Source organism: Taudactylus pleione, unplaced genomic scaffold (genome assembly GCF_031769625.1).
Source record: "Taudactylus pleione unplaced genomic scaffold, aTauple2 ptg001334l, whole genome shotgun sequence".
NCBI lineage: Eukaryota > Metazoa > Chordata > Amphibia > Anura > Myobatrachidae > Taudactylus > Taudactylus pleione.
This window is the reverse complement of record NW_028285734.1, coordinates 3506109-3524503: the sequence shown is the minus strand read 5'-3', so window position 1 is coordinate 3524503 and position 18395 is coordinate 3506109. Positions and strand designations below refer to the sequence as shown.

The window sequence follows — 18395 nt, the reverse complement described above, 5'->3', positions numbered from 1 at the left end:
GAAGTGGAAGTATGGATACCCAAGCCTCCCTCTCTGCTGCCTAGAACAAGGAGTGGAGAACTGTCCTCTAGAAGTTTGACTCCTTGCACGTTTTTTTCTGCTATGTCTACTCTAGATGGCTGCCCTGAAGCTGAAAAAGAAACTGGACTTTGCAAATGTTCTTGGTGTGTTGAGTTTAACCATCTCCTAACACAAATATTAAAAAATAATATTTATTTAACACATAAGGGCGCTGGTACAGGCCATAACTTATCACAAGTACATGTTTACATCAGATCTCTGCAGAATTAGCTGGTGCGTTTGAAAACATTTCCCCATCCTGTGTCCGCCAGCTTCCACAGTCCTCCCAGCATCCTGCACTGAGGAACGGTCACTCCGCAGGATTCTGGCATTCCATTGGCTGTGGCTGAACGTCTGTCCCATCCCTGTGCCGGAAGAGGAGCTCGCCGGACTGAATCACCTGCTCTGTGTGCCACGTGGTCTGTGCATTGTACTGCTGGTAAATGTCAGTGTCTGATTGGAACATGACCAGGGCCTGGGCTGTGTGCATCCGGACGTGTTCAGCCAGGCTGCTGGCGTCCAGGAACTTGTCTCCACAGGAGTCGCAGGCGTATAGGATCTGAGTGTTTGGGTCTGTAATAAAAGGAGACATGGAACAGTACTCAAAACTCATGTAACATGCCCATATATACAGCAATGCGGTTTAATGTGTGTTAGAGTTGCATTATAGCAGTGTGTGCATGACAGTGACTGCGTCTGGTAGCAGTATAACGCCGGGCACACACAGTGCTCTGTGGTCGCACTCACAGCTAGAAACTCCCAACTGCAGCTGATAATTACCTGCTTCCTGCACCTGTTTCACAGCCTTGGTGATCTCAGCTTTAAGTGCTTCTGTCTCATCTGCTGTGACCGAGGCTGAGATTGGGACCACTAGAAAAAAAAGGGTTAATTATTAGAATGGTTAATCGTCTCAGGTCTATAGATGCTACCACATTACACCCCACTCGTCTCAGGTCTATAGATGCTCCCGCATTACACCCCACTCGTCTCAGGTCTATAGATGCTCCCGCATTACACCACACTCGTCTCAGGTCTATAGATGCTCCCGCATTACACCACACTCGTCTCAGGTCTATGGATGCTACCACATTACACCCCACTCGTCTAAGGTCTATAGATGCTCCCGCATTACACCACACTCGCCTCAGGCCTACGGATGCACCCGCATTACACCCCACTCGTCTCAGGCCTACGGATGCTACCACATTACACCCCACTCGTCTAAGGTCTATAGATGCTCCCGCATTACACCACACTCGCCTCAGGTCTATGGATGCTACCACATTACACCACACTCGTCTCAGGTCTATGGATGCTACCACATTACACCACACTCGTCTCAGGTCTATGGATGCTACCACATTACACCCCACTCGTCTAAGGTCTATAGATGCTCCCGCATTACACCACACTCGCCTCAGGCCTACGGATGCACCCGCATTACACCCCACTCGTCTCAGGCCTACGGATGCTACCACATTACACCCCACTCGTCTAAGGTCTATAGATGCTCCCGCATTACACCACACTCGCCTCAGGTCTATGGATGCTACCACATTACACCACACTCGTCTCAGGTCTATGGATGCTACCACATTACACCACACTCGTCTCAGGTCTATGGATGCTACCACATTACACCACACTCGTCTCAGGTCTATGGATGCTACCACATTACACCCCACTCGTCTAAGGTCTATAGATGCTCCCGCATTACACCACACTCGCCTCAGGCCTACGGATGCACCCGCATTACACCCCACTCGTCTCAGGCCTACGGATGCTACCACATTACACCCCACTCGTCTAAGGTCTATAGATGCTCCCGCATTACACCACACTCGCCTCAGGTCTATGGATGCTACCACATTACACCACACTCGTCTCAGGTCTATGGATGCTACCACATTACACCACACTCGTCTCAGGTCTATGGATGCTCCCGCATTACACCACACTCGTCTCAGGTCTATAGATGCTCCCGCATTACACCCCACTCGTCTCAGGCCTACGGATGCACCCGCATTACACCCCACTCGTCTCAGGTCTATAGATGCTCCCGCATTACACCCCACTCGTCTCAGGCCTACGGATGCTCCCGCATTACACCCCACTCGTCTCAGGTCTATAGATGCTCCCGCATTACACCACACTCGTCTCAGGTCTATAGATGCTCCCGCATTACACCACACTCGTCTCAGGTCTATGGATGCTACCACATTACACCCCACTCGTCTAAGGTCTATAGATGCTCCCGCATTACACCACACTCGCCTCAGGCCTACGGATGCACCCGCATTACACCCCACTCGTCTCAGGCCTACGGATGCTACCACATTACACCCCACTCGTCTAAGGTCTATAGATGCTCCCGCATTACACCACACTCGCCTCAGGTCTATGGATGCTACCACATTACACCACACTCGTCTCAGGTCTATGGATGCTACCACATTACACCACACTCGTCTCAGGTCTATGGATGCTACCACATTACACCCCACTCGTCTAAGGTCTATAGATGCTCCCGCATTACACCACACTCGCCTCAGGCCTACGGATGCACCCGCATTACACCCCACTCGTCTCAGGCCTACGGATGCTACCACATTACACCCCACTCGTCTAAGGTCTATAGATGCTCCCGCATTACACCACACTCGCCTCAGGTCTATGGATGCTACCACATTACACCACACTCGTCTCAGGTCTATGGATGCTACCACATTACACCACACTCGTCTCAGGTCTATGGATGCTACCACATTACACCACACTCGTCTCAGGTCTATGGATGCTACCACATTACACCCCACTCGTCTAAGGTCTATAGATGCTCCCGCATTACACCACACTCGCCTCAGGCCTACGGATGCACCCGCATTACACCCCACTCGTCTCAGGCCTACGGATGCTACCACATTACACCCCACTCGTCTAAGGTCTATAGATGCTCCCGCATTACACCACACTCGCCTCAGGTCTATGGATGCTACCACATTACACCACACTCGTCTCAGGTCTATGGATGCTACCACATTACACCACACTCGTCTCAGGTCTATGGATGCTCCCGCATTACACCACACTCGTCTCAGGTCTATAGATGCTCCCGCATTACACCCCACTCGTCTCAGGCCTACGGATGCACCCGCATTACACCCCACTCGTCTCAGGTCTATAGATGCTCCCGCATTACACCCCACTCGTCTCAGGCCTACGGATGCACCCGCATTACACCCCACTCGTCTCAGGCCTACGGATGCACCCGCATTACACCACACTCGTCTCAGGCCTACGGATGCACCCGCATTACACCACACTCGTCTCAGGTCTATAGATGCACCCGCATTACACCACACTCGTCTCAGGACTACGGATGTTCCCGCATTACACCACACTCGTCTCAGGCCTACGGATGCACCCGCATTACACCACACTCGCCTCAGGTCTATGGATGCTACCACATTACACCACACTCGTCTCAGGTCTATGGATGCTACCACATTACACCCCACTCGTCTAAGGTCTATAGATGCTCCCGCATTACACCACACTCGCCTCAGGCCTACGGATGCACCCGCATTACACCCCACTCGTCTCAGGCCTACGGATGCTACCACATTACACCCCACTCGTCTAAGGTCTATAGATGCTCCCGCATTACACCACACTCGCCTCAGGTCTATGGATGCTACCACATTACACCACACTCGTCTCAGGTCTATGGATGCTACCACATTACACCACACTCGTCTCAGGTCTATGGATGCTCCCGCATTACACCACACTCGTCTCAGGTCTATAGATGCTCCCGCATTACACCCCACTCGTCTCAGGCCTACGGATGCACCCGCATTACACCCCACTCGTCTCAGGTCTATAGATGCTCCCGCATTACACCCCACTCGTCTCAGGCCTACGGATGCACCCGCATTACACCCCACTCGTCTCAGGCCTACGGATGCACCCGCATTACACCACACTCGTCTCAGGCCTACGGATGCACCCGCATTACACCACACTCGTCTCAGGTCTATAGATGCACCCGCATTACACCACACTCGTCTCAGGTCTACGGATGTTCCCGCATTACACCACACTCGTCTCAGGGCTACGGATGCTCCCGCATTACACCCCACTCGTCTCAGGCCTACGGATGCACCCGCATTACACCACACTCGTCTCAGGTCTATAGATGCTCCCGCATTACACCACACTCGTCTCAGGTCTACGGATGCACCCGCATTACACCCCACTCGCCTCAGGCCTACGGATGCACCCGCATTACACCCCACTCGTCTCAGGTCTATAGATGCTCCCGCATTACACCCCACTCGTCTCAGGTCTACGGATGTTCCCGCATTACACCACACTCGTCTCAGGGCTACGGATGCTCCCGCATTACACCACACTCGTCTCAGGCCTACGGATGCACCCGCATTACACCACACTCGTCTCAGGTCTATAGATGCTCCCGCATTACACCACACTCGTCTCAGGTCTACGGATGCACCCGCATTACACCCCACTCGCCTCAGGCCTACGGATGCACCCGCATTACACCCCACTCGTCTCAGGTCTATAGATGCTCCCGCATTACACCACACTCGTCTCAGGCCTACGGATGCACCCGCATTACACCCCACTCGTCTCAGGCCTACGGATGCACCCGCATTACACCACACTCGTCTCAGGTCTACGGATGCACCCGCATTACACCCCACTCGTCTCAGGTCTACGGATGCTCCCGCATTACACCCCACTCGTCTCAGGTCTATAGATGCTCCCGCATTACACCACACTCGTCTCAGGCCTACGGATGCTCCCGCATTACACCACACTCGTCTCAGGGCTACGGATGCTACCACATTACACCCCACTCGTCTAAGGTCTATAGATGCTCCCGCATTACACCCCACTCGTCTCAGGTCTACGGATGCTACCACATTACACCCCACTCGTCTAAGGTCTATAGATGCTCCCGCATTACACCACACTCGCCTCAGGTCTATGGATGCTACCACATTACACCACACTCGTCTCAGGTCTATGGATGCTACCACATTACACCACACTCGTCTCAGGTCTATGGATGCTCCCGCATTACACCACACTCGTCTCAGGTCTATAGATGCTCCCGCATTACACCCCACTCGTCTCAGGCCTACGGATGCACCCGCATTACACCCCACTCGTCTCAGGTCTATAGATGCTCCCGCATTACACCCCACTCGTCTCAGGCCTACGGATGCACCCGCATTACACCCCACTCGTCTCAGGCCTACGGATGCACCCGCATTACACCACACTCGTCTCAGGCCTACGGATGCACCCGCATTACACCACACTCGTCTCAGGTCTATAGATGCACCCGCATTACACCACACTCGTCTCAGGTCTACGGATGTTCCCGCATTACACCACACTCGTCTCAGGGCTACGGATGCTCCCGCATTACACCCCACTCGTCTCAGGCCTACGGATGCACCCGCATTACACCACACTCGTCTCAGGTCTATAGATGCTCCCGCATTACACCACACTCGTCTCAGGTCTACGGATGCACCCGCATTACACCCCACTCGCCTCAGGCCTACGGATGCACCCGCATTACACCCCACTCGTCTCAGGTCTATAGATGCTCCCGCATTACACCCCACTCGTCTCAGGTCTATAGATGCTCCCGCATTACACCCCACTCGTCTCAGGCCTACGGATGCACCCGCATTACACCCCACTCGTCTCAGGTCTATAGATGCTCCCGCATTACACCCCACTCGTCTCAGGCCTACGGATGCACCCGCATTACACCCCACTCGTCTCAGGCCTACGGATGCACCCGCATTACACCACACTCGTCTCAGGCCTACGGATGCACCCGCATTACACCACACTCGTCTCAGGTCTATAGATGCACCCGCATTACACCACACTCGTCTCAGGTCTACGGATGTTCCCGCATTACACCACACTCGTCTCAGGGCTACGGATGCTCCCGCATTACACCCCACTCGTCTCAGGCCTACAGATGCACCCGCATTACACCACACTCGTCTCAGGTCTATAGATGCTCCCGCATTACACCCCACTCGTCTCAGGTCTACGGATGTTCCCGCATTACACCACACTCGTCTCAGGGCTACGGATGCTCCTGCATTACACCACACTCGTCTCAGGCCTACGGATGCACCCGCATTACACCACACTCGTCTCAGGTCTATAGATGCTCCCGCATTACACCACACTCGTCTCAGGTCTACGGATGCACCCGCATTACACCCCACTCGCCTCAGGCCTACGGATGCACCCGCATTACACCCCACTCGTCTCAGGTCTATAGATGCTCCCGCATTACACCACACTCGTCTCAGGCCTACGGATGCACCCGCATTACACCCCACTCGTCTCAGGCCTACGGATGCACCCGCATTACACCACACTCGTCTCAGGTCTACGGATGCACCCGCATTACACCCCACTCGTCTCAGGTCTACGGATGCTCCCGCATTACACCCCACTCGTCTCAGGTCTATAGATGCTCCCGCATTACACCACACTCGTCTCAGGCCTACGGATGCTCCCGCATTACACCACACTCGTCTCAGGGCTACGGATGCTACCACATTACACCCCACTCGTCTAAGGTCTATAGATGCTCCCGCATTACACCCCACTCGTCTCAGGTCTACGGATGCTACCACATTACACCCCACTCGTCTCAGGTCTATAGATGCTCCCGCATTACACCCCACTCGTCTCAGGGCTACGGATGCTCCCGCATTACACCCCACTCGTCTCAGGTCTATAGATGCTCCCGCATTACACCACACTCGTCTCAGGCCTAAGGATGCTCCCGCATTACACCACACTCGTCTCAGGGCTACGGATGCTCCCGCATTACACCACACTCGTCTCAGGGCTACGGATGCTACCACATTACACCCCACTCGTCTCAGGTCTATAGATGCTCCCGCATTACACCCCACTCGTCTCAGGGCTACGGATGCTCCCGCATTACACCCCACTCGTCTCAGGTCTATAGATGCTCCCGCATTACACCACACTCGTCTCAGGCCTACGGATGCTCCCGCATTACACCACACTCGTCTCAGGGCTACGGATGCTCCCGCATTACACCACACTCGTCTCAGGGCTACGGATGCTACCACATTACACCCCACTCGTCTAAGGTCTATAGATGCTCCCGCATTACACCCCACTCGTCTCAGGTCTACGGATGCTACCACATTACACCCCACTCGTCTAAGGTCTATAGATGCTCCCGCATTACACCACACTCGTCTCAGGTCTATAGATGCTCCCGCATTACACCCCACTCGTCTCAGGGCTACGGATGCTCCCGCATTACACCCCACTCGTCTCAGGGCTACGGATGCTACCACATTACACCCCACTCGTCTAAGGTCTATAGATGCTCCCGCATTACACCCCACTCGTCTCAGGTCTACGGATGCTACCACATTACACCCCACTCGTCTAAGGTCTATAGATGCTCCCGCATTACACCACACTCGCCTCAGGTCTATGGATGCACCCGCATTACACCACACTCGCCTCAGGCCTACGGATGCTACCACATTACACCCCACTCGTCTCAGGTCTATAGATGCTCCCGCATTACACCACACTCGTCTCAGGTCTATAGATGCTACCACATTACACCCCACTCGTCTAAGGTCTATAGATGCTCCCGCATTACACCACACTCGTCTCAGGTCTATAGATGCTCCCGCATTACACCCCACTCGTCTCAGGGCTACGGATGCTCCCGCATTACACCCCACTCGTCTCAGGGCTACGGATGCTACCACATTACACCCCACTCGTCTAAGGTCTATAGATGCTCCCGCATTACACCCCACTCGTCTCAGGTCTACGGATGCTACCACATTACACCCCACTCGTCTAAGGTCTATAGATGCTCCCGCATTACACCACACTCGCCTCAGGTCTATGGATGCACCCGCATTACACCACACTCGTCTCAGGTCTATAGATGCTCCCGCATTACACCACACCCGTCTCAGGTCTACGGATGTTCCCGCATTACACCACACTCGTCTCAGGTCTATAGATGCTCCCGCATTACACCACACTCGTCTCAGGTCTACGGATGTTCCCGCATTACACCACACTCGTCTCAGGTCTACGGATGCTCCCGCATTACACCACACTCGTCTCAGGTCTATAGATGCTCCCGCATTACACCCCACTCGTCTCAGGTCTATAGATGCTCCCGCATTACACCACACTCGTCTCAGGTCTATAGATGCTCCCGCATTACACCCCACTCGTCTCAGATCTATAGATGCTCCCGCATTACACCACACTCGTCTCAGGTCTATAGATGCTCCCGCATTACACCACACTCGTCTCAGATCTATAGATGCTCCCGCATTACACCACACTCGTCTCAGGTCTATAGATGCTCCCGCATTACACCACACTCGTCTCAGGCCTAAGGATGCTCCCGCATTACACCACACTCGTCTCAGGTCTATAGATGCTCCCGCATTACACCACACTCGTCTCAGGGCTATGGATGCACCCGCATTACACCACACTCGTCTCAGGGCTATGGATGCACCCGCATTACACCACACTCGTCTCAGGGCTATGGATGCTCCGGCATTACACCACACTCGTCTCAGGGCTATGGATGCTCCCACATTACACCACACTCGTCTCAGGGCTACCGATGTTCCCGCATTACACCACACTCGTCTCAGGGCTATGGATGCACCCGCATTACACCACACTCGCCAATCACATGTTTGCCTCTTTTCTTATTCTTTCCTGGCACTTTCCTTTCTTCCACTAAAGATGGATTCTATGCCGGTTGTGCTAAGATTAACTAGAAAGCATCAGGGTAATGTGGTGCGGTGTTCCTCCACTGTGTACGTGGCACGGGCGAGCAGTAGCAGCACAGAAGAGACCACTGACAGATCGGGTGGATCAGGGAACACTGTGCCCTACGTCATTGATAATATGTAATTCACATGGCAATAACAAACGCTGCCTATCCGGCACTGACCACTCCGGAGGCTCCACTCAGCGCAGAAGAGCAGATGTGGTATTCTTGGTGGGGGTGTGGAAGTCCAAAATGCATGGTCTGTCCATTCCCTATATGCCTGTTACTGCTCCCTGATCTCCCTCAGCCTCCCAGGCGCTCTGTAATCTGGCTGTCACAGAGATCATAGATGGAACTCCAGTTGCAGAGTTACTAAAGGCTGTAACATGACGAACTGAATTGTACTTTTTCAAATTGTAGCTGTGTTGATCCACAAAGGTGAATTCCTAACGTAGAAGGTATCAGTTTAACGTCACAGAAATAAATAAGGGGATACTCCTCCTCCCTCTACCTACCCACAGAGACAAATTCCATGGGTGGGTGGTTATGTGCCCCCTACCGCCTCATAGAAGGGGATTTAGTGATAATTGCAACCATCACCGTTTTGCCCCAACTCAATCCACATTAAGTCGAGAAAGACCATCATAATAGGGGGAGCGCGTCAACTATTAATAATAGATTTTGTTTTACTATTTTTTTTTTTGTAGGTAATTGGGGGACAGTGGAATGGTGGGTACAGACCCTCGTCTATCGGAAGGTGGGCATTAAGGGACTGATTCTGAGTCACAGGCAATCCGCACGCGGTGCCGGTGTTCATGTATTTGCAACTGCGCATGGGCGAAACGTTCTGAATAACCCCCCTACGGTACATGTGTTACACTGCATGTATGTACAAAGGAGCTGTTGCGATCGGGACAAATGGTATCTGAAATGTGGCAGAGAAATGGTCGGTGCTCCTAGGCGGTGAAACGGGGAGGGCTGGTTTAGGGCACGCAAAAATGGTCAGTTCAGTGGGCGTGTCAGTGAAAGAGGCTGCGGTCCCAGACGCACGGCCGCAGGCATAGGTGACCGTGGTCGTACTGAAAAACTGCAGTTGTCATAGGGCTTGCGCAAATTCCCATCGTGCGTCCGATGGCGGCATTTAAGGATGCACTAAACAGTATTACAGCGTGCACGGGCACTAACAGTGGGCGCCTCAGTCCTTGCACATTCGGCCTCATGGATGTATACAGCAGAGGGGGGTTTGTAGGGCATTTGCATAAAATTTCAAAGGGCGACAGCTAATAGACGCTACTGCGTGTGACTCAGAATAGGCCCTTAGTAAGAAAAAGTTGATAACCTATGCCATGGGCCATATATTACAGGTATGTCACTAGAAACCCAATCTGTCCAAAGGACGATGATAGAGAAGGCAACAGTGGCAAACAACCAATGTATAACAGGAGACCGATGTCCAGTGTCCACCAATGAACTATGGGAGGATAGGATTCAATGGAAAATACAGCAATTACAGGTTCCCATGTGTTGCACTAAGTGACACAGGAAGCGATGTTCCAAAGAGGTCCACATAATCAAATGGGTGGGAAGAAGAAGAGAGAAGGTGAACAGGAACCTCTGCAGCCTACAAATACTGATGCCTAGATGTGGTCTTCGGCTTGGATTTTGTAAAGCTTGGTGAAAGTGCGAGAGGAAGACCAAGCTGCTGCCTTGCCCACCAGTACCACAAAAGTCTGATTGGAGGAGGCCCAGGATATACTGTCACCTCTCTACAAGTGAATATGACCTGACAATGGGGAAACTTCTCCTTGATAGTATATGCCCAGAGTATCAGATGACGTATTTACAAAGCCGTAGGGGAAGGACATAAATAAAAATAAAAAAAAAATCAGAATGTGAATGAGGCAACTCCCCATGGGTGTGACAAAAGCGAAAAAGGCTGGAGGACTGGGTCCTAGTTAGGGATGAATGGGGAAACCCATCCTGGGAAGAAATTCAGGGACTAGCTGCAATACCAACTTTTCTTGGTGAAGAAGTGCCACTTTGTAAGAGTGACGTTGCCTCACATATCCTGCCAGACCTGAGAGCAACGATAAGAGCCGCCTATCACACCAGCATCTCAAGAGGGATGTCTGAGACGATCTCCAAGTGGCTGCCCTGCAACACTCCAAGGACCAAGCTCAGGTGTCGGGGCTTTGCTGGACTGGTCACCCGTTGAAGTGAGAGGATGCTGGAAAGGGATTGCAAGAGCTGGTTCCTGTTCTTTATGGCCCCAGGTGGTTATTATAAGCTACAGCTGCGGCTTCATGTGATGCAACTTCTCATCAGTTGACCTCTTAGTGAAGATCGCTGTCAAACATCACCATCAGTTTTTATTATGTTTATGGAAAAGTGTGTATTGTGCAAAGACCGGCAGCCCCCAAACCGTAAGTAAATCTAGGACCAGGCGAACCGGACAGCTTTGCTGCGCCTGTAAACAATCATTGGCTGATAAGGAACTTCAGAGAGTGATTTCACGGCTAGATGAACTTCTCTGGTATGGATCTGGGCCAGCCCCAGAGCCTGAATGTTCTCCTTTACCGGCACCCAGGGACAGTGACAGTTTGCAGACAGTGAAGACTCTCTGAACGAAGGAACCAAAGGATATCGTAGTGGACAAAGTTAGATTCTGATCCGGGACAAAGATGAGCTAGCATCCGACCGGAGAGCCCTCCTCCAAATCCAGTCTCAGAAAGGGGTAATTAGTGTCTTCTCATGCTTGACTGCCTAGCGCATAATCTAGCACTGACTCAGGTGGGTAGCTTTAGATCCACGGACAGCACAATTAGCTGGAACCCAGACAGGTACATTCACGCTCTGTGATCGGAGAACAGGTGTCATCATGCTAAGAGTTGGCAGCAACCAGCGTAGAATTCTGTTGCGCACAAGGGCTAAAAAAAAAAAAAATAGTTGACACTCTAGTTTTCTAACAGCGACAAATAAAATATGTACCCGGGCAAGTAAGGCCTTAGGCCAGGAAGGTTCCTCCACAGGGTCAGACATCTAGAACCTCTGACATTTAGGTTCTTCCAAGGTTTCCCCTTTTTCGGATGAGTCTTGTATGATAGTGGAGTTCCCCTGCATCATATAACTGACTTAAAAATTTAGGGCAACCATGGAATCTGATAGGTGAAACATCTGTCCCTGTTGCAGACATAGGGGGGCCAGTACAAATAACTGGTGTCATGTCGGTGTTATAGGCTGCAGGAAAAGGGGTCCGTCCGCCAGGACGCCACGGTACCCATATCTCCCACTGCAAAGACAATTAGTTTAATGAGCAGAAAAATGTTTATTAGTCCATGGTGTATAAACCTATTCAGATTCTACCACATTTACAAAAGTGTATTTCTAATTTGTCTAATTGCTTATTCTGTTGCTGTATTGTGTAGTCGTCATACACACACACACACATACATACATACATAGCTGTATCAAGCGGTGCCTCTCACCAGTCAGCTCTGTAACACCCGTGTTGTCGATATCCTCTGCTGCCAATGTCACCATTTCATCCGAGGCCACCGTCACAATATTCACCTCTTCCTCGTCCACTTCGCCCTCCTCCCTGTCCACCATTTTCATGCCAGCCTTGCCCTTGTGAACCGTTTTGACATGAGAACGCAGGTTGTCAACCCGGTTGAAGCCTCGGCCACACTTGTCGCATAGGTACGGCTTCTCCCCTGTTGGATCAGACGCTACAGTGTTACCGAGCACAAGGATAATCCCGTACAGCACATACATGGAGGCTGGCTGCTCACCGGTGTGTATGATGATGTGTTTAGTCAGGTCGCCCACGTTGACGAAAGCCTTGCTGCAAAGTTTGCACTTGTGTGGGCGGATGTTGTCGTGGTGTCGGATGTGATTGGCGAGTTGGCTGGACTGAACGAACCTGAGCCGTTAGACATGGGATTAGGAGAAGTGCTACAAAAGACTCGGTCACTACTACACAGGAGATAGAAAACTTATAGTAGCCTGAAAACTTACCTCTTTCCACAGCGTTCACATACATATGGCTTCTCCCCCGTGTGCTGGCGGACATGGGCGATCAGCGAGCTTGCCTGGGTAAACGCTTTTCCACAGATCATGCACACGCACGGCTTTTCCCCTGGAAGCGAAATGGAGAAGGGAAGAAATTATAAGAGCGGTGTGTTAGGTGTGTGGTGCAGGGTAAGATGACATTGGTACTGTACCACCTCATCCCTGCACAGTACACAAGTAGAGATGGCAATTTAGAAAAGGCATGGAGGTAGGACCAGGTAGCCGCACTCAAAACCTCAATACAGTGACTCGGAGGAGGAACCACATGCCTTATTATGGCCCTAGTAAGCCTTAGGAATCAACAAGGAAACTATAGCCCGGAAAGGCTGTTTTTATACAAAATCAAGCGCATTAAAGCTGCCGGAACAGAAACCCACCTGGTGGAAATGACCTTTCTAGTGATAAAACACAAGGAGAGAAAGAAGGGCCTCAAAGAGAACACCCTGCACCTTCCTAATAAGCATCCCTACTTTTCTGACTTTCCACTCAATGTGATGAACCAGTGGAGCCGATAGCAGAGAACAGCCACGGAATTACCGGGGCGTGGATGAGGAACCCCCCCAAGCTATTGGGACCTGACCCAATAGGGAGTCACCACCAGAATTGTCCAGGTGTTTAGGACTAGCTAGAGGCCTCTGAACACCAGAACATCTATTGGTAAGAGGGACTCCTGATGAGACCACATACATGGGGCCTGGTGGTGAGGGAGGACGGCTTCCCATCCCAAGAAACGGCCGTCTATAGTGATTACCTGCTACATGGGACATATGAAGGAGCTAATCACCATCAGGAGGGAGATCTCCATGCAGCCACCTCCTCGGGCAATAGCCACTATGCGAGCTGTCTGGGAATCTCATGCTGGGAAATCTGTTGCACGAACAGAACATGGCATTGAGGATGTAGAGCATTTGGCATGGTGTATGAGCCACCATGTTCTCCTGGTCCCAACCAACCGCAGACAGTGTTAGGTGGTAGTGCACAAGTCAGGCAAAACTGTGGATATCGGCTACCGCAGAGAGACAATTCGTTCAAAGGAATACTTGCTGCTGAAGGACAGTGTCAAATCGGTGGCTGAATGGGTAAAAGGCTGGCTGGAGCTTTATAGAAAGGTACAAGATGGTAGAGCGCAAGCTCCTAAGGATCTACACTAGGATACTCTTAGACCAGAAGTTACTAGAAAGTAGAAAAGCCACAATGACTTGGCCACACACAAGAAGCCTCAGTATCCAGGATGGACATAATGATTAAACCACCTCTGAAATGTTTCTACTTACAAGCAGAGTAGGGCTTCTGTTGTTTACTCTGCACGGACGCCAAGGAACGATTGGGGTCAACAAAGCTCTCACGGGAAACAAACTTCTCTTTTCTCTTTTTGTTTTAGTCTATTCTGAGGAAGGAAGAAACTCTTCCACTATTAGCTTCCATGAAGAAATGAGTAAAAGCCTAATGTCTCCTGGTAGGCAAGCAAGCAAATCATTCCCCTGAGAAGGTGATCTCCTGAGGAAGCCAGGGACAGTACCTCATGGGCCAGGTATCACGGTCTCTCGTGGGAAGGCTGGAGCACAAGGTGGTGGATGCCTGGGCTGAAGGCTATCTGGAGGCTGTAGCAGCATGCTGTATAACAGACACCACCAGGACCGCAGAGAAGCCGCTGCTATAACCAGCGAAGCTCCTGAATTCTCCAGGAGTAACTAGGACAAGAGGAGCAGCAACGCAGCAGAGGTGCAGAGTATGACCAATCCCTCTCACGCCCTGGGTGGCCAAGGGTCGAACTGATCCCCGGCGGAAGTCAGAGGCACTGGCAAGGAATTTTATTACGGCGGGGCTGGAACATCCCTCTGTTATGCTTAAGACAGACAGTTGAGACTGTAAATAAGGTGCACACTGCACATATAGGGGAAACAACGTTGCTGGTGGGTTATAAGGTGGAACAGGCTGTTATTTCTCCAGGGCTCCCCATCTGGTGAGGGAGGGAATAGCAGGGAATGTGGTGCAGTGCATACGGGCAGTGACATTAGAGGGGAGTTACCAGTGTGGGTCCGGACATGCCGCTGTAATGCCCCCGGGTCAGCAAACCTCCTCTTACAGTGGACACATACATAGGGCTTCTCTCCACTATGTATCCGCAGATGTCTCTTCAGATTCCCTATAGGAGAACCACAGACGTGGGGGTCAGGGTCAGACGTTTCAGATTAAAGAGAAGACATTGATAAAATAAGAGCGATCGTCTCACCTGAGGTGGTAAATTGCTTCCCACACTCTCTACACTTCAGCGGCCCGTCGGCAATGTGGATCTTCATATGAGCCTTCAGATTCCCCAGCTGCAGCGATAAGACCAGTCACCCCACACAGTATTGTCCGCAAACATACAATCATCAATGCACACAAAGGGCCGCTACACTGTTTAGGATTCTCCACCTTTGTCCTCTGTATTCTAGAATCGAGGGGCGCTCCACATTATTAATGTAGGAACATATCCTGACAAATACCCCTTGTAATAATGTAGCAGCGCCTCCACTAACTGCCATAGAATAACCCTTGTGTAATAAAGTAGCAGCGCTTCTAATCACTGTCATGGAATGCCCCGTGTAATAATGTAGCAGCACGTTTTCTCACTTTCATAGAATACCCCGTGTAATAATGTAGCTGCACATCTACTAACTGCCATAGAATACCCCCTGTGTAATAATATAGCAGCACCTCCACTAACTGCCATAGAATAATCCTTGTGTAATAAAGTAGCAGCGCTTATAATCACTGTCATAGAATGCCCCGTGTAATAATGTAGCAGCACGTTTTCTCACTTTCATAGAATACCCCGTGTAATAATGTAGCTGCACATCTACTAACTGCCATAGAATACCCCCTGTGTAATAATATAGCAGCACCTCCACTAACTGCCATAGAATAACCCCTGTGTAATAAAGTAGCAGCGCTTCTAATCACTGTCATAGAATGCCCCGTGTAATAATGTAGCAGCACGTTTACTCACTTTCATAGAATACCCCGTGTAATAATGTAGCTGCACCTCTACTAACTGCCATAGAATACCCCGTGTAATAATATAGCAGCACCTCCACTAACTGCCATAGAATAACCCCTGTGTAATAAAGTAGCAGCGCTTCTAATCACTGTCATAGAATGCCCCGTGTAATAATGTAGCAGCACGTTTACTCACTTTCATAGAATACCCCGTGTAATAATGTAGCTGCACCTCTACTAACTGCCATAGAATACCCCCTGTGTAATAATGTAGCAGTGCCCCCACTCACTGTCATAGAATACCCCGTGTAATAATGTAGCAGTGCCTCCACTCACTGTCATAGAATAACCCATATAATAAGGTAGCAGCGCCTCTACTCACTGTTATAAATAACCCGTGTAATAATGTAGCAGTGTCTCCACTCACTGTCATAGAATAACCCGTGTAATAATGTAGCAGTGCCTCCACTCACTATCATAGAATACCCAGTGTAATAATGTAGCAGTGTCTCCACTCACTGTCACAGAATACCTCCTGTGGAATAATGTAGCAGTGCCCCCACTCACTGTCACAGAATAACACCTGTGTAATAAAGTAGCAGTGCCCCCACTGACTGTCACAGAATACCCCCTGTGTAAGAACATGGCAGTGCCTCCACTCACTGCCGTAGAATACCTCTGTGTAATAATTTACCAGAACCTCCACAGACTTTCATAGAATACATCATGTAATAATGTAGCAGTAACTCCACTCACTGTCATAGAATACCCCTGTGTAATAATGTAGCAGGGCCTCCACTCACTGTTATAGAATAACCCCTGTGTAATAATGTAGCAGTGCCTGCACTCACGGTCATAGAATACCTCCTGTGGAATAATGTAGCAGTGCCCCCACTCACTGTCACAGAATACCCCCTGTGTAATAATGTAGCAGTGCCCCCACTCACTGTCATAGAATAGCCCCTCTGTAATAATGTAGCAGTGCCCCCACTCACTGTCACAGAATACCCCCTGTGTAAGGACATGGCAGTACCTCTACTCACTGCCATAGAATACCTCTGTGTAATAATTTACCAGAACCTCCACTCACTTTCATAGAATACCCCCTGTAATAATGTAGCAGTGCCTCCACTCACTGTCATAGAATAACCCATGTAATAAGGTAGCAGCGCCAGCACTCACTGTTATAGAATAACCCCTGTGTAATAATGTAGCAGTGCTTCCATTCACTGTTATAGAATAACCCCTGTGTAGTAATGTAGCAGTGCCTCCACTCACTGTTATAGAATAACCCCTGTGTAATAATGTAGCAGTGCCTCCATTTACTGTTATAGAATAACCCCTGTGTAATAATGTAGCAGTGTCTGCACTCACGGACATAGAATACCCCCTGTATAATAATGTAGCAGTGCCTCCACTCACTATCATAGAATACCGCCTATGTAATAATGTAGCAGCGCCTCCACTTACTGTTATAGAATAACCCCTGTGTAATAATGTAGCAGTGCCTCCACTCACTGTTACAGAATAACCCCCTGTGAATATAATATAGCAGTGCCTTCACTCACTATCATAGAATACCCCGTGTAATAATGTAGCAGTGCCTCCACTCACTGTTATAGAATAACCCCTGTGTAATAATGTAGCAGTGCCTCCACTCAAGGTCATAGAATACTCCCTGTGTAATAATATAGCAGCGCCTTCACTCACGGTCATAGAATAACCACTGTGTAATAATGTAGCAGTGCCTGCACTCACAGTCATAGAATAACCCCTGTGTAGTAATGTAGCAGTGCCTGCACTCACAGTCATAGAATAACCCCTGTGTAATAATGTAGCAGTGCCAGCACTCACGGTCATAGAATACCCAGTGTAATAATGTAGCAGTGCCTTCACTCACTGTTATAGAATAACCCCTGTGTAATAATGTAGCAGTGCCTGCACTCACGGTCATAGAATACCCAGTGTAATAATGTAGCAGTGCCTCCACTCACTATCATAGAATATCTCCTGTGGAATAATGTAGCAGTGCCCCCACTCACTGTCACTGAATACCCCCTGTGTAATAATGTAGCAGTGCCCCCAGTCACTGTCACAGAATACCCCCTGTGTAATAATGTAGCAGTGCCCCCAGTCACTGTCACAGAATACCCCCTGTGTAATAATGTAGCAGTGCCCCCACTCACTGTCATAGAATAACCCCTGTGTAATAATGTAGCAGTGCCCCCACTCACTGTCACAGAATACCCCGTGTAAAGACATGGCAGTGCCTCTACCCACTGCCATAGAATACCTCTGTGTAATAATGTAGCAGTGCCTCCACTCACTGTCATAGAATAACCCATGTAATAAGGTAGCAGCGCCTCCACTCACTGTTATAGAATAACCCCTGTGTAATAATGTAGCA

The 18395-nt window shown here is 50.3% G+C and overlaps 1 protein-coding gene across 2 annotated transcripts in view; it reads right to left on the bottom strand.

Moving 5' to 3' along the window:
* Positions 1-227: 227 nt before the first annotated feature.
* Positions 228-18395, bottom strand: part of ZBTB17 (zinc finger and BTB domain containing 17) — a 52531-nt gene continuing 34363 nt past the window's right edge. For both annotated transcript variants that reach the window (XM_088463259.1, XM_088463260.1), the window contains exons 9-15: positions 15240-15327; positions 15036-15152; positions 12953-13073; positions 12727-12857; positions 12421-12648; positions 841-930; positions 228-633 (exon numbers count right to left, since the gene is read on the bottom strand). In XM_088463259.1, the coding sequence (XP_088319385.1) occupies positions 371-633; positions 841-930; positions 12421-12648; positions 12727-12857; positions 12953-13073; positions 15036-15152; positions 15240-15327 (1038 nt within the window). In that variant the 3' untranslated portion in view covers positions 228-370. The remainder of the gene's footprint in view (positions 634-840; positions 931-12420; positions 12649-12726; positions 12858-12952; positions 13074-15035; positions 15153-15239; positions 15328-18395) is intronic.